Below are 18,715 nucleotides of genomic sequence, written 5' to 3'. Positions count from 1 at the left end.
GTGAATCTTCTTTTTTTCCTGTTGAGCCTCGGCTTGGAGATATTAGCTTTAGATCAGCTACAGGAAACAAAATGGGATTCTGTTTTTCCCAACCAGGAGCTTCAACTGCCTTAAGTCTGTACCACCCTGCAGTCCACTAATACATGATGTGTATTACAAATCTTAAGTAAAGTGGTTCCTAGTGATAGCAGTTATGTAGCAGCTCTCATAAAGGTGTAGCCAGTCAGACTAAATTTAAATGTGTGAAATACAGCTTTGCTTTTCATAGTAGCAATGAGAATATCCCTGTGTATTCATAACATTAAGTATTTGTTAGTATATAACGCTTTGGCGTAATGTGAAGCTAAATATTTCAATTGTTAAGTGAGGGCAGGGGTGTTTGCTGTCCTGTTCTTTATTTTTTCTTTACGTTTGCTTGCTGTAGTTTGTGCTTTATATTCCACTGAAGGTGTAATACTAGCTCTAAAGTATTACGGTAGTAACTGTAAAGTATCCTGATTTGCCTTTTGTCACCACCCAATCAAACTGTATCCCTCTACCTCACCATTACCCTCTGGGGCTAGTTAGGAAAATATCTTTATGGACATGTTTTAATACATCAGAAGGGATTTAAACACTGAAGATGGATATATGGTTTTGTTTTAACTGAGCAGTTTTGTCTTCAGCTCTAAACACTGTTTGTGACTTCTCTGCACTCCTGATTACAGCACAACCATACGTTCTGTAAGTGTCCTGAGGGTACATTTTATTTCTTTCATATATGAGTACTACTGTTATTATGCATGCATCAACACCTGTCACTCTTACACTGTAAAGTAATATTGCAAATGCATATGTTTGAAGTCAGGACACAGTAGGCGTGTGCAGCTTCACTGTGGAGTTACCAAAGTAGGAGATTACCCAGCTATAGAAATGGAAGTGTGCTTTCGTTACTGGATCAGCACTAAATATGGATATATATGTATGTGTATGTGTTTATACAATTTATATTTGATACAGTATCAGTGTAAAGCACTGTTTGCATCACCACTAACAGCTTGACTAATTCATTATAAATGTATTTTATCCAGTTTATTAGTTTTCTGTGATGTTTCAGACCCTGTTGTGTTGCATTCGTGATGTTTGACCAAAGTGGATGTTTGCTTTTTATTTTTCTTCCGTGTACTTTAGGAAAACGTCGTTCTGCTCTTCTATACACAAAATCCTTGTCATTTAAATGCAAAAGGGGAAACGACTTAAATCTTTACTGTTTGTGAAAAAAGATTTATTGTAGCTATCAAATGTTCCACTGCTGTCTTTCTTTACTCACCTGTTTACACATCTGATTTTAGCTTCTTTTTTTTCAGTTTTTTTTTTTTTTTTCCATCTGTGAGGTCTTGAATTGTCACTGCATAATAAACAATTTTCACATGCATAAGGGGATCCCAATAAACGTTTTCATCATCATTTTATTGTCATTGATCTTTCAATAAAATGCTCATGGTACATGGTGCTTTTCCCAAGAATGAATTGCTGATGTTGCACCAGGAATTAAACTTGCAACAAACATTAGAGTTCTTTCCTTGCATTATAAATGCTGACAAAAGTAGCTTAGGTCCATCTTATATGATGGACATAGTTCAAGCTAAATGGGCGATAATAATTATAGTGACGTGGATATTATAAGTACAAGCATTCATTACCTTTTAATAGCCTCACATGTCCGCATAACCTGAGAGCTGTTGTACAAAATGAGAAAACCATTCAGCTAATTCAGAAATGAAATATACATAGAAACTGATACGACGTCCTCACTGACTGGATAATTAATACACCGGAAGATACTGCATAGACGCTGGCAGGTGTGTCAAGTTAGCTGGTAAAACGCCAAACCAGTACAGGAAGTCTAATTCAAAACTCTCAGCGGAGCAAACATATGGGTAAATGGCTGTTAGTTATTGCACAATTATTAGTTTGTTTTTCTTGTTTTATATTATTTGACTTGTGTATAGAAGGTTTTCCTACCGGAACCCCTTTTTTTCTTTTTTAGATTATATGGCGTTTGTTTTCAGGTCGCTTAAGTTTCACTGAGTTTTCAGAGCGGATTTCGGTCGATTAGATTTAAATTGTATTTGTTTTTTGTAAGTTTGGTTTTACTTCGGTTTTATTAGTTTTCGGCATTATTTGTGGTTTAGTATTAATTATTATTATGAAAAATACATAAGATAAGTTTCTGAATAAATATTCTTATACAAAACAGCTATTTTTGAAGACAATTGACTCTAAGTCATGTAGCACCAAAACCTCATTAGGCTGTTTTTGATAAAATTATAAATATACTTTTTTGCTGGTTTTGTGATTAAACACTATTGTTTTAAATTCGTTTTTTTAATTAAAAAAATAATTAATAATCATTTTATTTCGGTGCATAAAATGTCATATTTTACACCTACTTTTAGTTTAGTTTTAGTTAATTGTGTTAACATCGATTATTACGCTTTTAATCAAACGCAATACACAAAGAAATATACTTTAAAAGAATCGCGCTTTGATTTTATTTTGAAGAGTGTGGCCGGAAGCTGTTTAACTCAGCCTGCCTTGACTCCTCGGAGAAGAGCTGGAGGGAAAAAAAGGAAAAAACGAAGAAAAAAAAGGCATATCTGAGGGGTTTGAGGGGCGGATTTGGACAAAGTTTTCCAACTGTCCCGACCCGAGGAAGCTCCGGGGGGGTTGAAGGGGAGTCGAGTTCACCGGTAATTAACGCAGGACTTATTAGTCGGTTGTTAATTAAGTGTTTTTTTCAGTGTGTCTGAGAGCACCGTCGTCCCAACCGCCGGAAGTCTGCATGAAGCTGCGTCTCCTACAGAGGCAACGGCGTCGACGTTTTTTTTTCCTGTCTTCGTTTTTTTTTTTTTTATTCGAGACTTTTTTTTCTCTTTTTTTATTTTCTCTCAGCGAGATGAGCAGGGAGTGAGGAATGGAGGCGTAGGGAGAGCACGGATGTTTGTGTTTACTAAGCGGCGGGCTAGTTAAGCATATTGAATATACAGGCCTCCTTGTAGCTAGAGCAAGCCAGCGAACAAAAGGAGAAAATTAATGGAGGCAAGTTAGCTAGCTCCTCTCGTCTTGTTGCGTTTTTCAGCTAACGTTAGCCATGTTTGTGCATAACCCAGATATGTTATTACGCTCTTGTCAGCCGGTTGGGTGCAGTTTAACACATCTGTCCAGACTCAGTTCCAAAAAAGCACCCTGACTTAAACGATTTGTGGCAAATTTGTTTTTGCAATAATTCATAAAGCACAGCTAACGTTAGCTCGGCGCTAGCCATGCCACAGTTTTTGGAGGCAGCTTGCACCCTCTCGTCCAAAAGAAAAAGAGAGGGGGGGAAGAAACAAATGTCTCTCAGAACACTGAAACATTGACTTTGTACTGCACTAATAACGGCCCCTTGCATCTGATGCTTTGCTGCAGAATCAGGGAAAATGATTAAATTGCATTGAAAGCATTTCTTTTCATTTATTTATAGACCTTGCAGTTGCAGAGGGGAGAGGAGGCTCATGAAAAACAATGCAAAACATTTCATGAGTTATGCATTGCAAATGTTTTGCATGAAATATGGCGTTACCTCAATTGTTATTGTGATTTTTTTTTTTTTTATGGGCCTCGCATACTCCTTTGCGGGGCTTACTGAATATCAGTTGTTATAAATTATTAAATGGCAGTTGGGCTTTACTAACATGTAATTACTTGCATGCTTTTAATGGTATGTGAGCAGGATTATGCATGGCATTCACGGTCTCAAAATGTTTCAGAAAGCTAAAATAAAGTGCAAATGCATGCCAACATAGAACAATGAAACTTCCTTCTTTGCCTCTGTTAGTGGGACATAATCAGGAAACGGAAGATTACAGGTTGATTACTCATGAGATTGACAGTGGGTTTTTATTTTGGGTTTTTTTCAACTGTCAAGAAGCTGTGTGCACTCTTGAAGAGGGTGTTACTTTCACCTAATGGTGCACCCACATCCAATTTTGTTGCAAAACTAGCCTCACTGACATGCTGCTGATAAAACACGCACTCTAAGATTGTGCAATTTGTTCATGCTGTGTTAGGGAGTAGTAAACAAGTGCATGTGCTGTGTTACAGACAATCATTAAATTCTCAAAAACTGATTATCATTAGTGTTTTCTTAATTCTTGCTTCTGCTGCCCTCTACACCAGTGGTTCTCAAACTTTATGTGGTCAAAGAAAAGTAAAAAGCAAGACAAATTCAAGACCTGTATTTATGTTTGCAGAAAACAGGTTATCTGGAAGGAGGTCAGTGACAATTGTGCTTTTGAGCATGTGTATGTTGCTTTGCAGCAAGCATGTAACAGCGATCCATAGCCTTACCAGGCACTTCCATACATTCAAACAAATGTTCCCACTGGATATGGTTGAGATCCCAAGCTCTTTAACAGGGGGCAGTGTTTCTTCAGGAAGGGAATTTTTAGTTTGCAGGTACAGTTTTAGCATTTTTTTTATCTCCTCGCATCAAATTGCAGACAGTTTTTTAAGTAATTTCTAATAACAGTTTTTGTTTCTTTAGGTAGTTTGTTTGACTTATTCCACACAGTAAAGAGATCAGTGTTATTTCCTCTTAAATGTTATCGTCTTGCCTGTCAGTTCTTTTTTGTAAAACCAAGGGTATTTAATGTGGAATAATAGAGAAAATTAAATCTCAATTACTATGTTTTTGTGCAGTTTCAGTTATAATGTTTACTGGGCTGAGAGGGTACATCAGTATGCTTTGACACAGCATTTGGAACCACTGGTTCCCTTCTGGGATTGACCATCTTTGCCTGATTCCTTTCACATCCTCCTCTGTACAAATCTTAATTATTTCAAGAAATAGCCACAACAGAGTAAGCTTAAACTGCTCAGATTTGTCACAGACATCTTGATTGGTATCCCTAAAAACAAAGGTTAGCTGTGTAGAAAAGTGGCTCGATTTAGTGAACTAAATTTAGTCTTAGTGCTGCATGCTGATCCTGAAACCGACGTGTTCGGTGTGTCAGCGTGCGGAGGAGAAAGAAAGGAACTGGACTAAGATGACTGAAATACAGCCATGCATGGTCTCATTTAAAAGAAAAGGAACGAAAAAAGGAGGAGCAGGACAGGTGTTTTCTAAGTGTGTTGCTTTTTAATTACAGAAATAATGGACGATTCCCATTTCAACTCATCATACTTTTGGTCTCCCGTCCCCACTGTACAAGGACAGGTAGACACAACCTTATTGTTGGAATTGTCTTGAATTACACATGGTATAGTGGTCTGTGCTGTTGGAAAAAATACCCAGAAGCACTTCACAACCTGAACATGTTGTTTTTAACACCACTAAATAATGCTGGCAACGTTGATGAAGTTATTTGACTTATTGATGGGTTCACATGATCACTCCTGTCCCTCTCCTCTCTCATCTTTTCAATCTTCTGTTCCTGTTTTCATTTGCTTTTTTTGCATCTCACCATGCCTTCGTTTTCTCTTCTCTTCCATTGTTTCTTCCTCTTCCTCTGTCTGCTCTTATCTAACCCATTAACTCCTACCCTTCACTCTCCCCAATCTTCCCATTCCTTCCTCCTTTATTCTTCTTTAATTCCTTCTGTTTTTACTGTCGTTAACCTCTCATTTTCTGTCTCATTTGTTCTCCATTTTCCTTTCATGACACACACTACGTTTATCGCCACTCTGCTTGTGTCATCTCTGGGTCATCCTGTTTTTTTCCCGCATAAACATATGACTCTTCTTCACATCTTTCTCTTTCTTCCTGTCTTTTGTATTTTTATTTCTTTTTCAACTTCTTCCAAACACCCTCATCCTATTTCCTCTTTCAATCTGCCTTCTTCATCTCTGGCAAGTCTCCTTTCTCCTTCCCTTTCTTCCTTCCTTTCATATCCTTTTCCTTCCACCGTCATGAAACATTTCACCCTTACTGTATCACACTCCTTTGCCCCCTAATTCCTACACCCTTCCTTCTTTCCTCTCTCCACTCCCCACTTCTGTCTAGATTGAGAACGCCATGTTCCTGAACAAGGCGAAGGAGCAACTAGGTCCAGAGAAGGCCAGCGCGCCCTCCTTTCCTCACTCTTCTGCGTCTTCCACTTCCTCCCCCCACTACCCCACGGCCGTACTCGCCATCCCCAGCTCAGTGGATGGAGCGGCTGGGGTACGTGTGATCCCTAAACAGGAAGGAGGCGGAGGCAATGTAGGAGGGGGTGGTGGTGGAAACAGCGGACCCCTGAGTGCGGTGGGGGCACACCTGCACCAGTCGCACACTTCCCAGAACGTCACCGTTGTGCCTGTTCCCTCCACGGGTATCATGACTGCAGGTGAGTGAGCAGCTCTGATGTTTTCACCAACCTGAGTCGTAGATGATTTTTCAGTTTGTCTTTTTTCTTATTTTGCAAATTGTGAAAGAAAAATTCTCTGAAAAGGTCTATTAAAAAAACTTGCCTGATTTAAATTTGGCCAGTCTCCTGTTCAAGATCATCTTCTTGTGCACCTCTGGATGTTTATTTGATCTTGGTGGCATCCCTGTTATGTCTGTTTGCATGTGTGCTTCAGTGTTACAGAATTTTTAAAAGACCATTTTAAAAAAAAAAAGGAAAAACTCATCCAAATGTATTTTAATTTTAAAATATATATTTTCCCTACTTTATGGCAGTAACTGGTAGTATTTTAATATAATTCTACAAGACTGCATGAATGCACCTTCAAGGTGTCTGTAAGTGATTATTAAAAAAACTAGAAGAAAAACAAGCTACTAACTCCATGGTTTTTGAAGGGAAACATATGAGATGAGATCATGCTGTCCTAATGTGTCCTTGGGCAGGACAATTCACCTGTTGCCTACTGGTGGTGGTCAGAGGGCCCGGTGGCACCAGTGTCCGGCAGCCTCGCCTCTGTCAGTGCGCCCCAGGGCTGCTGTGGCTACAATATAGCTTGCCATCACCAGTGTGTGAATGTGTGTGTGAATGGGTGGATGACTGAATGTAGTGTAAAGCGCTTTGGGGTCCTTAGGGACTAAGTAAAGCGCTATACAAATACAGGCCATTTACCATTTAATGTGAGAAACATGAAGCTAAAATTAACTACAGCACCTCTTTTAAAAAGGAAATGGCAGTGAGAACATGTAAATGTCCCCAGGTGAAGCTAGACGGTCAAAAATCTGCTATGTTATGCTCAGTCATTTGAAAAAAGTTTGGGATGCAGGTGTTCTTCAGATTCCCAATACTGGCCCAAAACCTGGCCCCATCAAACAGTACGCGATGACGTGATGACACGCACCACAGATCATGTTGTTTGCACTTTTATGTTTTTCATCAGACTCCTCAGGATGTCATATTGGAACTTCACATTAACAGACTCATCCTGGGAGTGCAGCAGGCACGGCTGCTTCCTGACACCCACTCGAGACAATGGTAGCAATTCCATCAGAAGTTGCTCTAGAAAAAGCGAACAGTTCTTTTTTTATTTACAGAAGCAACATGTAGCAGCACAGAGCATAGGAGAAGGGCAGGAAGTAACAGACAAAGGAACAGAGTTGAAAGTTAGTCAGTTTTTAAAATAAAACCCAGCAGGCATACTAAATGTGTTGTTTCTGAAATGCTTTAAAAGTGTGCCAGACACATCACAGTGGAGACACTCATCATGTCTTACCCTGGAGAACGATATCATGGTGCGTATGTTTAAAAACACACCAGGCTTGCTCGTGGTCTCACTCCTCATCAGACATACTTGGAACTGTGGACTCGTATAAAAACCGGTTAGCTGTGGACTGCTTGGACCCAGGTCTCATCACCAAGCATGTACCTTGATCAGCTTGAAACTGATGTTTGCTTTCTGACACAGTTTGATTTCCTGCGGTTATACACAGTGCATACCGTGTAAATAATCAGAATGAGAGCAATACAAAAAGAGCAGCCATGTTGGAAGCTGTCTGCAGATCCCATAAAAGATGATCTCAAATGGGAGTTCAGCCAAATTTAAACCAGGTAAGGTTTTTGGTTTTTATAGAACTCTTTCCAGAACTTTTTGAACTCTACCCATATTTGTTGGTGTCACAAGATATGTGCATAGGAGTGAATGACACTGTACATATTAATCTACAGTGGCTACTAATCACAATCTCAACAGGGTTCTTTTTCAGTTTCCATTTAGGTGTTAGTAGTAGTACTTAGTGTTAATATTAGCAGTTTTATCCCTTTTTTATGCACAGCTTGTATAAAAATATTCGTTAAAATCTTTTGTATAAACCTTAGCAAGTCTTGTGTTAGTGCTGTAGCTTTGTCCTTTATAAGATATTGTGTGGCTTTCAAGTTGCAAGGTTGAAAATTAAAGTTCTTTTATCACTACATCATCCATTAACTGTTAGTTAGAATAAAAGCCTAACAGAGTGAGATCTGGACGGCCAGATCACAGTTTTTCTTTTCCTCTTAGCGGGGTTAGTGATCACCACCCCACAGGGCACACTGGTCCCCACCGCCTCCACGCAGTCTTTTGTAGCTGGACACCCCACTGCCACCACCATGATAGTGTCAGCAGTGCACCCCTCAAATTCAGGTAATACACAGGTGCAGGTCACCATCATTTTAATAATTTCAACGTAAAAAAAAATGATGAGGCTTAGGGCTTCTTTTTACCATTTTATTTTAGACACTTGATTCCTGTTCCCACCCAAATGCACTGTTACATCCATACACAATCAAACACATCTGTGTATCTGTCTTATGTAAGGTTTGGTGTTGAGCTGTGCATCATAATTTTTCCAAACTGTCCCTGTTTTCACTCAACACTCCCTGTTTCCTTTCCCTTCTTTCTTTCTTAATTTTCTCTCATTTTTAGATAAGAAGGATGACATTGCTCCTGCTGTTGTCATGCCGGCACCATCAAAACGAGGCAGGAAAAGCAGACAGGTGATGAGCAGGGTGGCTGGAGTGGGTGGGGTCCTCCCTCCAGGAAGTGATGCATTAATACTGGCACACCTTGCTGCTGGTGGACAGGTGAATTTTCTATGTTCTTTCTTTTTTCCTTGTTTCCTTTTATAAAACCAACTGTGAGGCATTTTACCTTTACAACCATAAGTACTTTTTTTATTATTGTATTGTAGCATCACGGTGGCGACCCATATGATCTGTCAAATGATGAGGATGATCACACTAACAAAGACGGACCCAAATCTTACAGGTAGGATAAAGTGCGTTAAGTTTAGGAAAATATTAATGATGTTTTAGATAGTTGCAGTTTTTTCTGTGCTTTGTTTATCATAACTGTTTTCTTCTCTTCTCCTCTCATTCCTTGCCTGCCAAGGTGTCGGATGTGCGCAGTGACGTTCTTCAGCAAGTCAGACATGCAGATCCACGCCAAGTCCCACACCGAGGCCAAGCCCCACAAGTGCCCCCACTGCTCCAAGTCGTTTGCCAACTCCAGCTACCTGTCCCAGCACATTCGTATACACAGCGGGGCCAAGCCCTACACCTGCACGTACTGCCAGAAAACTTTCAGGCAGCTCAGTCACCTACAGCAGCACACACGGTACTGGGCCTGAGTGTGTGCGTGTGTTAAAATGTGTGCATGTGAACACCTGTGTGGTGATAGATAAAGGGAAGAAGGAGTGGTGTGCTTGGGACTTGTCTGGGTTGTTTTGGGGAGTGCTGACAGTGTAAAGCTCTTTCTGCACAGTCAAAGTATCATCTTTGAAAGTCCCCAAAACTTAAATTATTTCATGCCTCTTAACCTGTTATTTTTAAGTACTTGTCTTTGACCATTCATTCTTTTCTAAAAACTGGGACCCACTGTGAGAATGGGAAGTCAGTTTCCTGAGTCAGTATCTAAAGGTAATTAAATACAACTCCTACACAGTCTCACTTACAGCTGCAATATTTATTAAGTTACAATGGCTACCTGAGGTTCATCAGGTATGGGGGCAACATATCCATATTCCTATATTAGATATACCTGTTCAACCACTTGTTAACACAAATATTTAATCAGCCAATCACATGGCATACTACTACTGAAATTCCTTAATTCTCCCAGCATTCAGTCAAAGTATTTTTTTCCCTGGCAAGTAATTTACTAGTGATTTAAACAAGAGAAAAAACAAGTTCAAATGCACCCAGGCACCAGGTCTCCATTTGTCCGTGTCTGAACTGGAGTATAACCCAGGCTTTAGTCAGATTAATGTCATTTGTTTCCTTATATATGCAGAGATTCAGATACTCAGTATTCCAGCAGTAAGTGAGACAGGATGATTGAGTTATATTTAAATGCCTTTTCTCACCAACACACCCGTCTGTCACTCAGGTTTCACCAAAATAGGCATCCCCTTTTTGTTTTGTTTCAGCATCTTCTCTAGATGTCTCTGTTATTCAGATGTCTTTATTAAAACATTTTCCTTTCATTCTCAGCAAGATAAAAACTAAAACATTTTTTAAGAATGCACGATACAAGTCTAAGTACACTTTGCATACTAACTGTATGTGCTGTGCCTAAAAAATACATCCTGATATACAGTTTTTAACCTGCATGTTTTACACCCCTTTTTACTGTGGTAAAGGCGCTAATCGGACACTAAAATTAGTTTTCATTTTACTATATTTCATTAATTGTGACAATATGAGTGATAAATCTATCTCCCATCCAGGCTGTCACCTTTCTGATAAATGTGTTAATTTTATGTTGACCTTGTCATTCACCTTCATGCTTTCATTTCCCTCATTTCCATGCACTGGGTTTTCTCTGTGGGTTTCAGGCCATTAATTTTAAAGAGGAAGATGTGCTCCGCTGGCCTGGCACTCATCTTGAATTTACATTTTGGTTTGACTGCAGCAGACTCAGACATTCATAGATACACTACACTCACACTTCACTCAAAGTAGTGCACACCAAAAGGAGAGAGAGACTGCGAGAGAGAGAGAGAGAGAGAAAGAGAAAAGCGTGACTGTGCTTGCTGTATGTTTCGTTCTGTGTTTTCACAACTCAGACACAGCACAAAGAGCACACTGTCAAACTTAGTAATCTGTGATCAATACTTGATCGATCAGATCCTTTTAGCTTAAATGCATGATTTGGTCTTCGGCTCATTATGAAGTTTGGTCATGCTGTAGCTTAAAAATCTCTCGCTGTTTCTCTCTCTCTCTCTGTGTTTCTCTCTCCCTCCCACCCCCTTAACCCTCCAATCCCGGTTTCCCGTGTTAGAAACCACACTGAGGCCAAGCCCCACAAGTGTCCCCACTGCTCCAAGTCGTTTGCCAACTCCAGCTACCTGTCCCAGCACATCCGCATCCACACCGGGGCCAAGCCCTACACCTGCTCCTACTGCCAGAAAACATTCAGGCAGCTCAGTCACCTACAGCAGCACACACGGTACTGGGCCGAGCTGGGCTGGGCCGGGCGGGTTTTGAATGTGTGCATGTATGGGAGCAGGTGCATGGAGAGTTATGTCACTGTGCTTGTGTCCTTCTTTTTGAGTTATTGTGTGTTTATAGTATCTATCAAATCTGACATGTACTTTTTTTCTTTTATAAGATGGATCTGTTCTGCCCACTTCCATATTTTAACTCTTAGATGCTACTGGAGTAGCTCAGCATGCCTCAAAGTTCAAAATAATCCATATTTATGTTTTACTACAAACATACACTGAGGTGTAAACCAGATTCAAATGTTAAGGGTGAGTGACCCATAAAAAATAGTTTTCAGCGGATGATAGAAACAATCAAACCACAGATTAGCTCAACCTAATGGAAGGCGAAAGGCTGTTACAAAGCTAGGCACTACCACCTGAAAGGACAGAAGAATGTGGTTGATGTGTGATCACTGGCATGTATTAGCAGCCTAGTTTATCTGTTATAAAACTTTATTTCATAGCTTATTGCTTCATCATAAAATCCCAAAAAAGAGAAACGTTTTGTTGTTTGGATTAGTGACGAAACATTCCTCCCACTGAAAACGCTACGTCCACATGAACAGAATCGACTTTTTGGGATTTTCTTACCTGGATGATTGAGCATGCATCAAGACACTTCATGATAAAATGTGCTGAAAAAAGGATGTGATTTTAAAGTGCACAAATAGCAACCAAAGGTCACACTATTCAAATTTACCAAAGCCGTTTCCTTCTCGAGGAAGTGAAAGTAGAAGTTTGAGAAACTGCAACATGAGGAAGCGAGGGGCTGAGCTGATCTAGAAGTATCTTAACTTTGTCAGTACGTCAAACTTGACATCACCTTTGTTTTGTTTTGACTGTGATTTCCCAGGATTCACACCGGTGACCGGCCGTACAAGTGTAATCATCCTGGCTGTGAAAAAGCTTTCACTCAGTTGTCCAACCTCCAGGTACTGAATCTACAGGTTTTCTCTTTGCCACTGACATGATCATTACTTTACTAAGGCTCTAGTGCTACTAGCATATATTTACTTGCAAGCCAGTGGTTCTCATACTCATCCAGGTTCCACAGGTTGGGTTTTGTAGACAAAATGTACAACCAAGTGTGATGGAGTAGTAGATATGTTGATGCTTACCTTTTTTTTCACAGAAATTTTATTTTGGATCATTTTTCATTGTTAATAATTAAAAAGAGATTTAAAAATTCAACATGTTGGCCAATATTTTTTTTGAGAGACATATAAAGCACAAACAGGTCTCCCTAACAATTGTTATATGAAGTTAATTATCAGGCTTTCCTGAGATAATGGGACAGTGAAGTTTAAAAATAATTATGTTTTATTGTCACAGGTCATGAATTACTAATGTCTCCTTTTTCATTTTCATTTATCAGCTTTAATCCCGATGCTGATATTTTAGCAAATATTGCCTGATATATCAGCTGGACTCTAGTCTGAAAAGAGTGATTTTCTTGCCTTTTCTATTGTAGTCAAAATCAAATTACATATTACTAGTTTTTACATGCCTCTTTTATTTATTTATTTTTCCATCACAGTCTCACCGTCGGCAGCATAACAAAGACAAGCCGTACAAGTGCCACAACTGTAACCGTGGTTACACAGATGCTGCCAGTCTAGAGGTTCACCTGTCCACACACACCGTGAAACACGCCAAGCTGTTCTCCTGTGGCCTCTGCAACCGATCCTATACCTCGGTAAGACTTCTGGTATCTGACATGCAGTTTACTGAAAGTGTAGATTTGGTTGTACTGCAACAGAGAAGACGTAACAGGAGAGAGTTGGCAGGAATTGTACTGCTGGTTTGCAGATGCTTTACTGTTGTTTACAATCCATGAGTCTGTCTGACATGCATTATATGTAGAGCTCTAATGAGCCTTTTGTTCTGATCTCAGGTCTTAGAATAGAATAATATAATGATTATTACTGCAAAGCACTGATCATCCCTCTCTGCCAAAATCATTGTTCGTGCAGTTTAAGCCAGATGCTGTATAGCAGCTGGTACTGTTAATGTATCTAGTAATTATATAATTATGCACATACATCATCAGTGGGCACAGGCATTGTGTCTTTGGGTTGTTCATAGAGCAGGGCGATATGACCAACAATATTTATCACGATATACATTTGAAAATTTGCGATAACGATATAAGTGATGATATAATTGACACTAGACAAAATACTTTACAAGTCCACAACTTTATTTGTGCAAAAAAATAATAATAAAAAAATCAATGTATTTTCACTTAAACAAGCAGCTGTTTTTTATGTGCATTAAAGTTATATAAAAATTTAACAGTGCAAATGCAAATTCCTTGCTGAAAGTTTAACTAAAAGGCATTTCCAGTGGAAACTGGCCGACATATCCTCAGCATAACCATGTATAATATCCACAAAACTTAAAAAGAGGTTATACACACACAATACCGTAATATTATGTTGAAGCACAGCACGTATCACTCCACGAGGCTCCTGCCTACGATAGCCGTAATGCTCCGACAATCCATCAAGCGGTGCGGCTTCGTAGCTTAGCAAAGTCGTACTGAAACATTTGACAGATTTTCAAGCGCCGTGTATATAAAATCGTTTCGAGGTCAGTAAACACAACCAGAATTCATACATAAGGCACACGGGATTATAAGGGGCTCTGTCGATTTTCACAAAAATCCAAGGATTGATTTTAAGTGTGCCGTATTTTCCAAAAAACACGGTAATAACGACGGCCCGCTAGCATGCTCTACGAAAAATAGTGCTTTGTTGTGTATCTGACGGACGAAAGCTAAACCAGTTCCACACCACTGACGTTGCAGCATTTTTACAAACCAATTCTGGTTCATCCGTTTCATTCAACGATCCGCTTTCGCCCTTCTTATTCTCCGTCGCCGCCATGTGCGTATGTAAACAAAGACACTATTTCATTTTCTTATAGTTGCCCAACATCATACCGGTATTACCGTGAACGGTATGATATGGCTCAGCCCTAGTTGTTCATAGATATTTTGGGAGTGTGTGAAGGATATTTCTTCAGATTGAACACAAATGTTCATTTAGTCTTCAGATGGCACAAATGTCTAATGTGGATTAAATTATTTACCCAAAAGCTAAAAAAAGATTAGCTTCACTTTCACATCCAGATGTTTTGCAGCACTTTTCTGCCCAGCAGCAAAACTCATTAACTCAAAAATCATTCACTATAAATATTAACGCTCTCAGGCTCAAATTAAACTTTTTGTTGCTAATGCACAACCAAGTCCTGCAGTGGTACTTCTGAGTAAAAAAAACTCATAAAATATGTATGTGGGGTAATGAGGTTGTTAGTTTTTAACTGTTGCCAATCGGCAACCCCTGCCTTGAGAGGGTTAAATGGCTGGTTAGTGATGCCATACAACCACAAAGCTATATTAATAGTTTAAAAAAAATCAAAACACATTGTTCCTGTTTTTCTTTCCTGACATCATGTGTTCTACTTCTGTCATCCGTTCTCCAGGAGACGTATCTAATGAAACACATGAAGAAGCACAACCCCGACCCATTAACAGTGGCAGCAACAGTAGCTGCTCAGCAGGCCCAGGGTCTGACACCAGGCAGGGGCCGAGGCCGCGGTCGAGGGAGAGGTGCGGGCAGAGCGAGCCAGCTCCAAAACCAGACGAACCCTAACAACAACCAGAACCCAAACCCCGGACCCCCAGGCAGCTACCAGCCACAACAGCAACCCACAGAATCTGTGGTCCCCTGCCCATTTGATCTACACCAGTACAAGACAGTGTCAGCCAGCGAGATCCAGTACAAACCAGTCACTGTGGCAGACCTGCCAGTGACCCACAAAGACCTCTGCCTAACCGTCTCCACATCAGCCATACAGGTGGAGCACATGAACTCATAGGCTGCGTCTTCCTGCTCTGCTCGAGGGATTAGTCGAGTAAAAATGGTCCATATGTATAAGTAATTTAACTGTATTCAGTATTAGAGCCTTCTTAAAATCAGGGGGAAAACAGCTGATTGGGTGAATTTCTATAATTCAGATCTTCTATTTTATTGACACATCACTGAATTTGAAAGTGTAAAAACACTAGTGTTTTCAGTTTAGACTTCTGTAGCTTTCAGTGAGATTATTTTTTAAAAGCGGTTAGTCGGGTAATGCAATACAATCATGGATAGAAGTAAATTTGAATTCACCCACTTAAGAAGCTTTGATGCTGAGTACAACCATAAATTACTCACACAGATATTTTACAGTGTGCTTCTTGATTCCTGAGCCCACTTGCCATGTATCTCTCAGTCCTGACTGAGGGATCTTTGGAGGATAAAGGTGTAAAATATCTGTAAAATTAAAAAAACTAATTTCACTATTCTTTGAGCAGTTATGGTCCAAAGAATAGTGTAAATGTTGAAGACATTCAGATCACATTAATCTGAACATTCATCACTTATTAGTTCAAGCCAAAACAAAAAAGGAGTGAATGATGGGAGACTGTAGAGATTCATGAGAGCATCTGAAGCAGCGGTGCAGAAATGTTTAAACAGCATCTGAAAGGCACAGTCAGGTGTCACAGACTACATCAGAAACACTGAATTGGAGCTACAAAGGAAAGAGCAGCAGGAAGAAAAATGAAGCGTGCGTTTGGGAAGTCTCGCTAAAGCCTGCAGCCGAATCTCAAAAGTGTACATTTCACAGATCATGATGTCCTTATTTACACCCACCTCCTCTCAGAGGAGCGAGGAAACATTTCCCAAAGTATTAAATAAGATAGCGCGATCGGTCAGAGAATGCACTAAATGTAAGGAGTCCACAGCAGGAACCACGACAGAAAGAGAGAAAAACGGGGGTGGGAGGGGTCATAATGAAAGCACTTGATGAAACTTACTTCACGCCTATGTTTTTCATCCTTTACCTTTTTTTTATATATCATATGTATGTATTTTTCTACCAACAGAGAAATGTGTGATCAAACAGAAAGCAACGTGAGCGCATGAATGTGATGGAACAGAGAGAAAAGTCCTAACAGAACGTCTTGGTCCCTTTTTTTTCCTTTTTTTTTGTTGCTATTCAACTGTTTACTGTCCTCGAATGACTAAGGCAGCCCAGTTTGTTATTGTCAGGATGGTTGTTGGGAAAATAATGATTGTGTGATGAAAATGGCTGACAGGTACTGTTATTAATCTCTTTTTTTTTAAAGAACTTTTCATACATATTATTACTACTTCCATTATAACTGTATTGCAAATGTTATCCACATTATTATCAATCTGAGGCATTATGATATTGCAGTATGCTGTACATAAAATACATAGAAAAGACTTTTTCATCTGTAAAAGGGAAGTATGTCTTGTGTAAAGCATCTATGAAAACTAAAGGAAATCAAATTAACATGTACCAAATCACTGGCAGTGTCCCAGGTCAACTTTAAAGCTGACGGGCTGTGAGATCGTCACGCTCAGCAAAGTGAGGAAATGACAGGAGAATAATTGTTTCCTTTATCACAACCACAGCCACCATCTACAGACTGTGAAACTGATCTTAATTAGGACGTAACCAGAGATGAGTCAACTAAACCTCATGTGTGATAATTAGGCAAAGAATTAGGATGTATCTATTTGTTCCCTTTTGATGTCAGTGAACTCTAAAGCTCTGCCTTTTAAATCATATAAATACTTTTCTAAAGTCTGTCCTCATAACTTAATCCCAATGGCAGGCAACGGCGCAGATATCGTACCAATATCAGTGAAATGCAAGAAGAAAATTAGCAGGGACTTTAATTAGTCATTTAAAATATTTTTGGGCATAAGGGAAGCACTTTGGTAAAACTATCTGTAATTCCACATTTATGCTTTTGTTATATAGGTTCACTGTAGGGCAGGACTTGAGTATTGTTCCCTGGACTAATGGAAATTGGGGCAACAGTGTGGATGAATTTATACAGATTTTTAAAGTAACAAGTTTTGTACTAAGGAAATGAAAAAAACTTAATTATCAATGAGCTAAAATGGCATTCTCAAGTCTCCTAAATTATTCCCATTCCCAATTACTCAGTCATATAATTGTAACACAACAGATAATTAGCCAAATCTTATATTTATCAGTATCCCAGTGACATTGATGGTGAATATGTACCAATATTGGTGGATCCCTAATACATTATAAACAGGGACCACTGAGGCTTCCCAGAGGTGCAGTTTGGCTAAAATATGTAATTCCACATCTGTACAGGTGTTGTTGTGCTAAGTTTACTGTTGGGGATTGATTCCTGAACTTATGGGAAAAAATGGTCTCAATTACTCAGAGAACCATGTTAATACTGTAACCATATGATATTTAAAGCTAACGTATCCATGATACATCTGCAAATAATTAAAGCATGATTATGAGAAGCTGTGACCTTGGTGACCTGGGACACCGCACATGCCGTCTCTAACCAATCAGAAATGTTCAGGATGCCCATACAGACGGCTGATTGTCTCCATGTATACTCCTTGTATTTCATTGTGTCTTTTTATGAGAAATAACCCATTCTCAATATTCTTGTTAATGTTATTACCAATGCTCCTGATAATACAGTTAACTGCCCTCTTATGCTACACTCTTCATACTGTATGCACAGTTACACCTCTTGCTCATCTGAACAGACTGTTTCTTCCCTTATGGAGAATAAAGTTCAAAACCTGTTTATGATGAAAGCACTACATTTTTTATTGGTATTTTATTAAAATCAACAGTACATATTATTAATGAACATTTATAATGAAAGTTTTGGCTGCTCTTTTGCTACAGCATGTAGCTCCACGTGGTCAGTGTATCCTAGATACCCAGGGTAAAGATCAGGGGGTATTTTTCTCAAAACTAATGAAGGTGAATTTTTGATTCAGGTTCAGGGAATCTGTGATTCTACCATCCCCACGTGGTTTGGAAATTGCAGTGGACTATGCTGCAAAGGCTTAGCAATGGTATGAAAAGGATTCACATGCTTAGAAGACTGTCTACACCAAGACCTACAACGTGATGTGTTTCTTTTAGCTCCATTTATAGAAAAACAATGCTTTCGCTAGGAAAGCATATACAAACTGCACATGGATTTTTATAGAGTGTACGTGTGTCTTACCAGAAGCAGTCCAAAGGTTTCTGTCATAACAATTATTTATCAAAACAATTAAAAAGAACAGATTATATTTCTGTAAACATAGCAAACCATATCAAAGCATGTAATTTAATGTTTTACACTACTTCTTTCAGGCGTTTTAAGCTGTGTTTTAAGCTTTGGAATAGAAATGATAAGAATATAAGTCAATGCGCGTTTTT

The 18,715-nt window shown here is 39.3% G+C and overlaps 1 protein-coding gene across 5 annotated transcripts; it reads left to right on the top strand.

Annotated features, from left to right (window-relative positions):
* The first annotated feature begins 1,882 nt into the window (after positions 1-1,882).
* LOC113014709 (zinc finger protein 384-like) lies at positions 1,883-18,091 on the top strand. 5 transcript variants are annotated; one of them, XM_026156408.1, is made up of 11 exons: positions 1,883-1,919; positions 5,172-5,239; positions 6,026-6,347; positions 8,458-8,580; positions 8,863-9,020; positions 9,128-9,204; positions 9,328-9,552; positions 11,218-11,385; positions 12,276-12,354; positions 12,960-13,118; positions 14,909-18,091. In XM_026156408.1, exons 1-11 carry the CDS (start codon positions 1,916-1,918, stop codon positions 15,302-15,304), a joined length of 1,779 nt encoding a protein of 592 aa, XP_026012193.1. In that variant the 5' UTR covers positions 1,883-1,915; the 3' UTR covers positions 15,305-18,091. The 5 variants fall into 5 exon arrangements, with proteins under 5 accessions (XP_026012193.1, XP_026012192.1, XP_026012196.1 ...); XM_026156407.1 differs by lacking the exon at positions 5,172-5,239 and adding an exon at positions 2,545-2,732 and having other exon boundaries at positions 1,901-1,919; XM_026156409.1 differs by lacking the exon at positions 1,883-1,919 and adding an exon at positions 2,669-2,732.
* The last annotated feature ends 624 nt before the right edge of the window (positions 18,092-18,715 follow it).

This window comes from Astatotilapia calliptera, chromosome 22, assembly GCF_900246225.1.
Source record: "Astatotilapia calliptera chromosome 22, fAstCal1.2, whole genome shotgun sequence".
In the NCBI taxonomy this organism is placed as follows: Eukaryota; Metazoa; Chordata; class Actinopteri; order Cichliformes; family Cichlidae; genus Astatotilapia; species Astatotilapia calliptera.
This window is presented reverse-complemented; position numbering and strand designations above follow the sequence as displayed.

What these genes read in the sequence shown, in the direction of transcription:
- LOC113014709 (XM_026156407.1), top strand. An exon ending in AAGGGGAGTCGAGTTCACCG is followed by an intron (nt 2,733 to 6,025) that starts GTAATTAACGCA and finishes ACTTCTGTCTAG; the next exon opens with ATTGAGAACGCCATGTTCCT. An exon ending in CACCTACAGCAGCACACACG is followed by an intron (nt 9,553 to 11,217) that starts GTACTGGGCCTG and finishes TTCCCGTGTTAG; the next exon opens with AAACCACACTGAGGCCAAGC.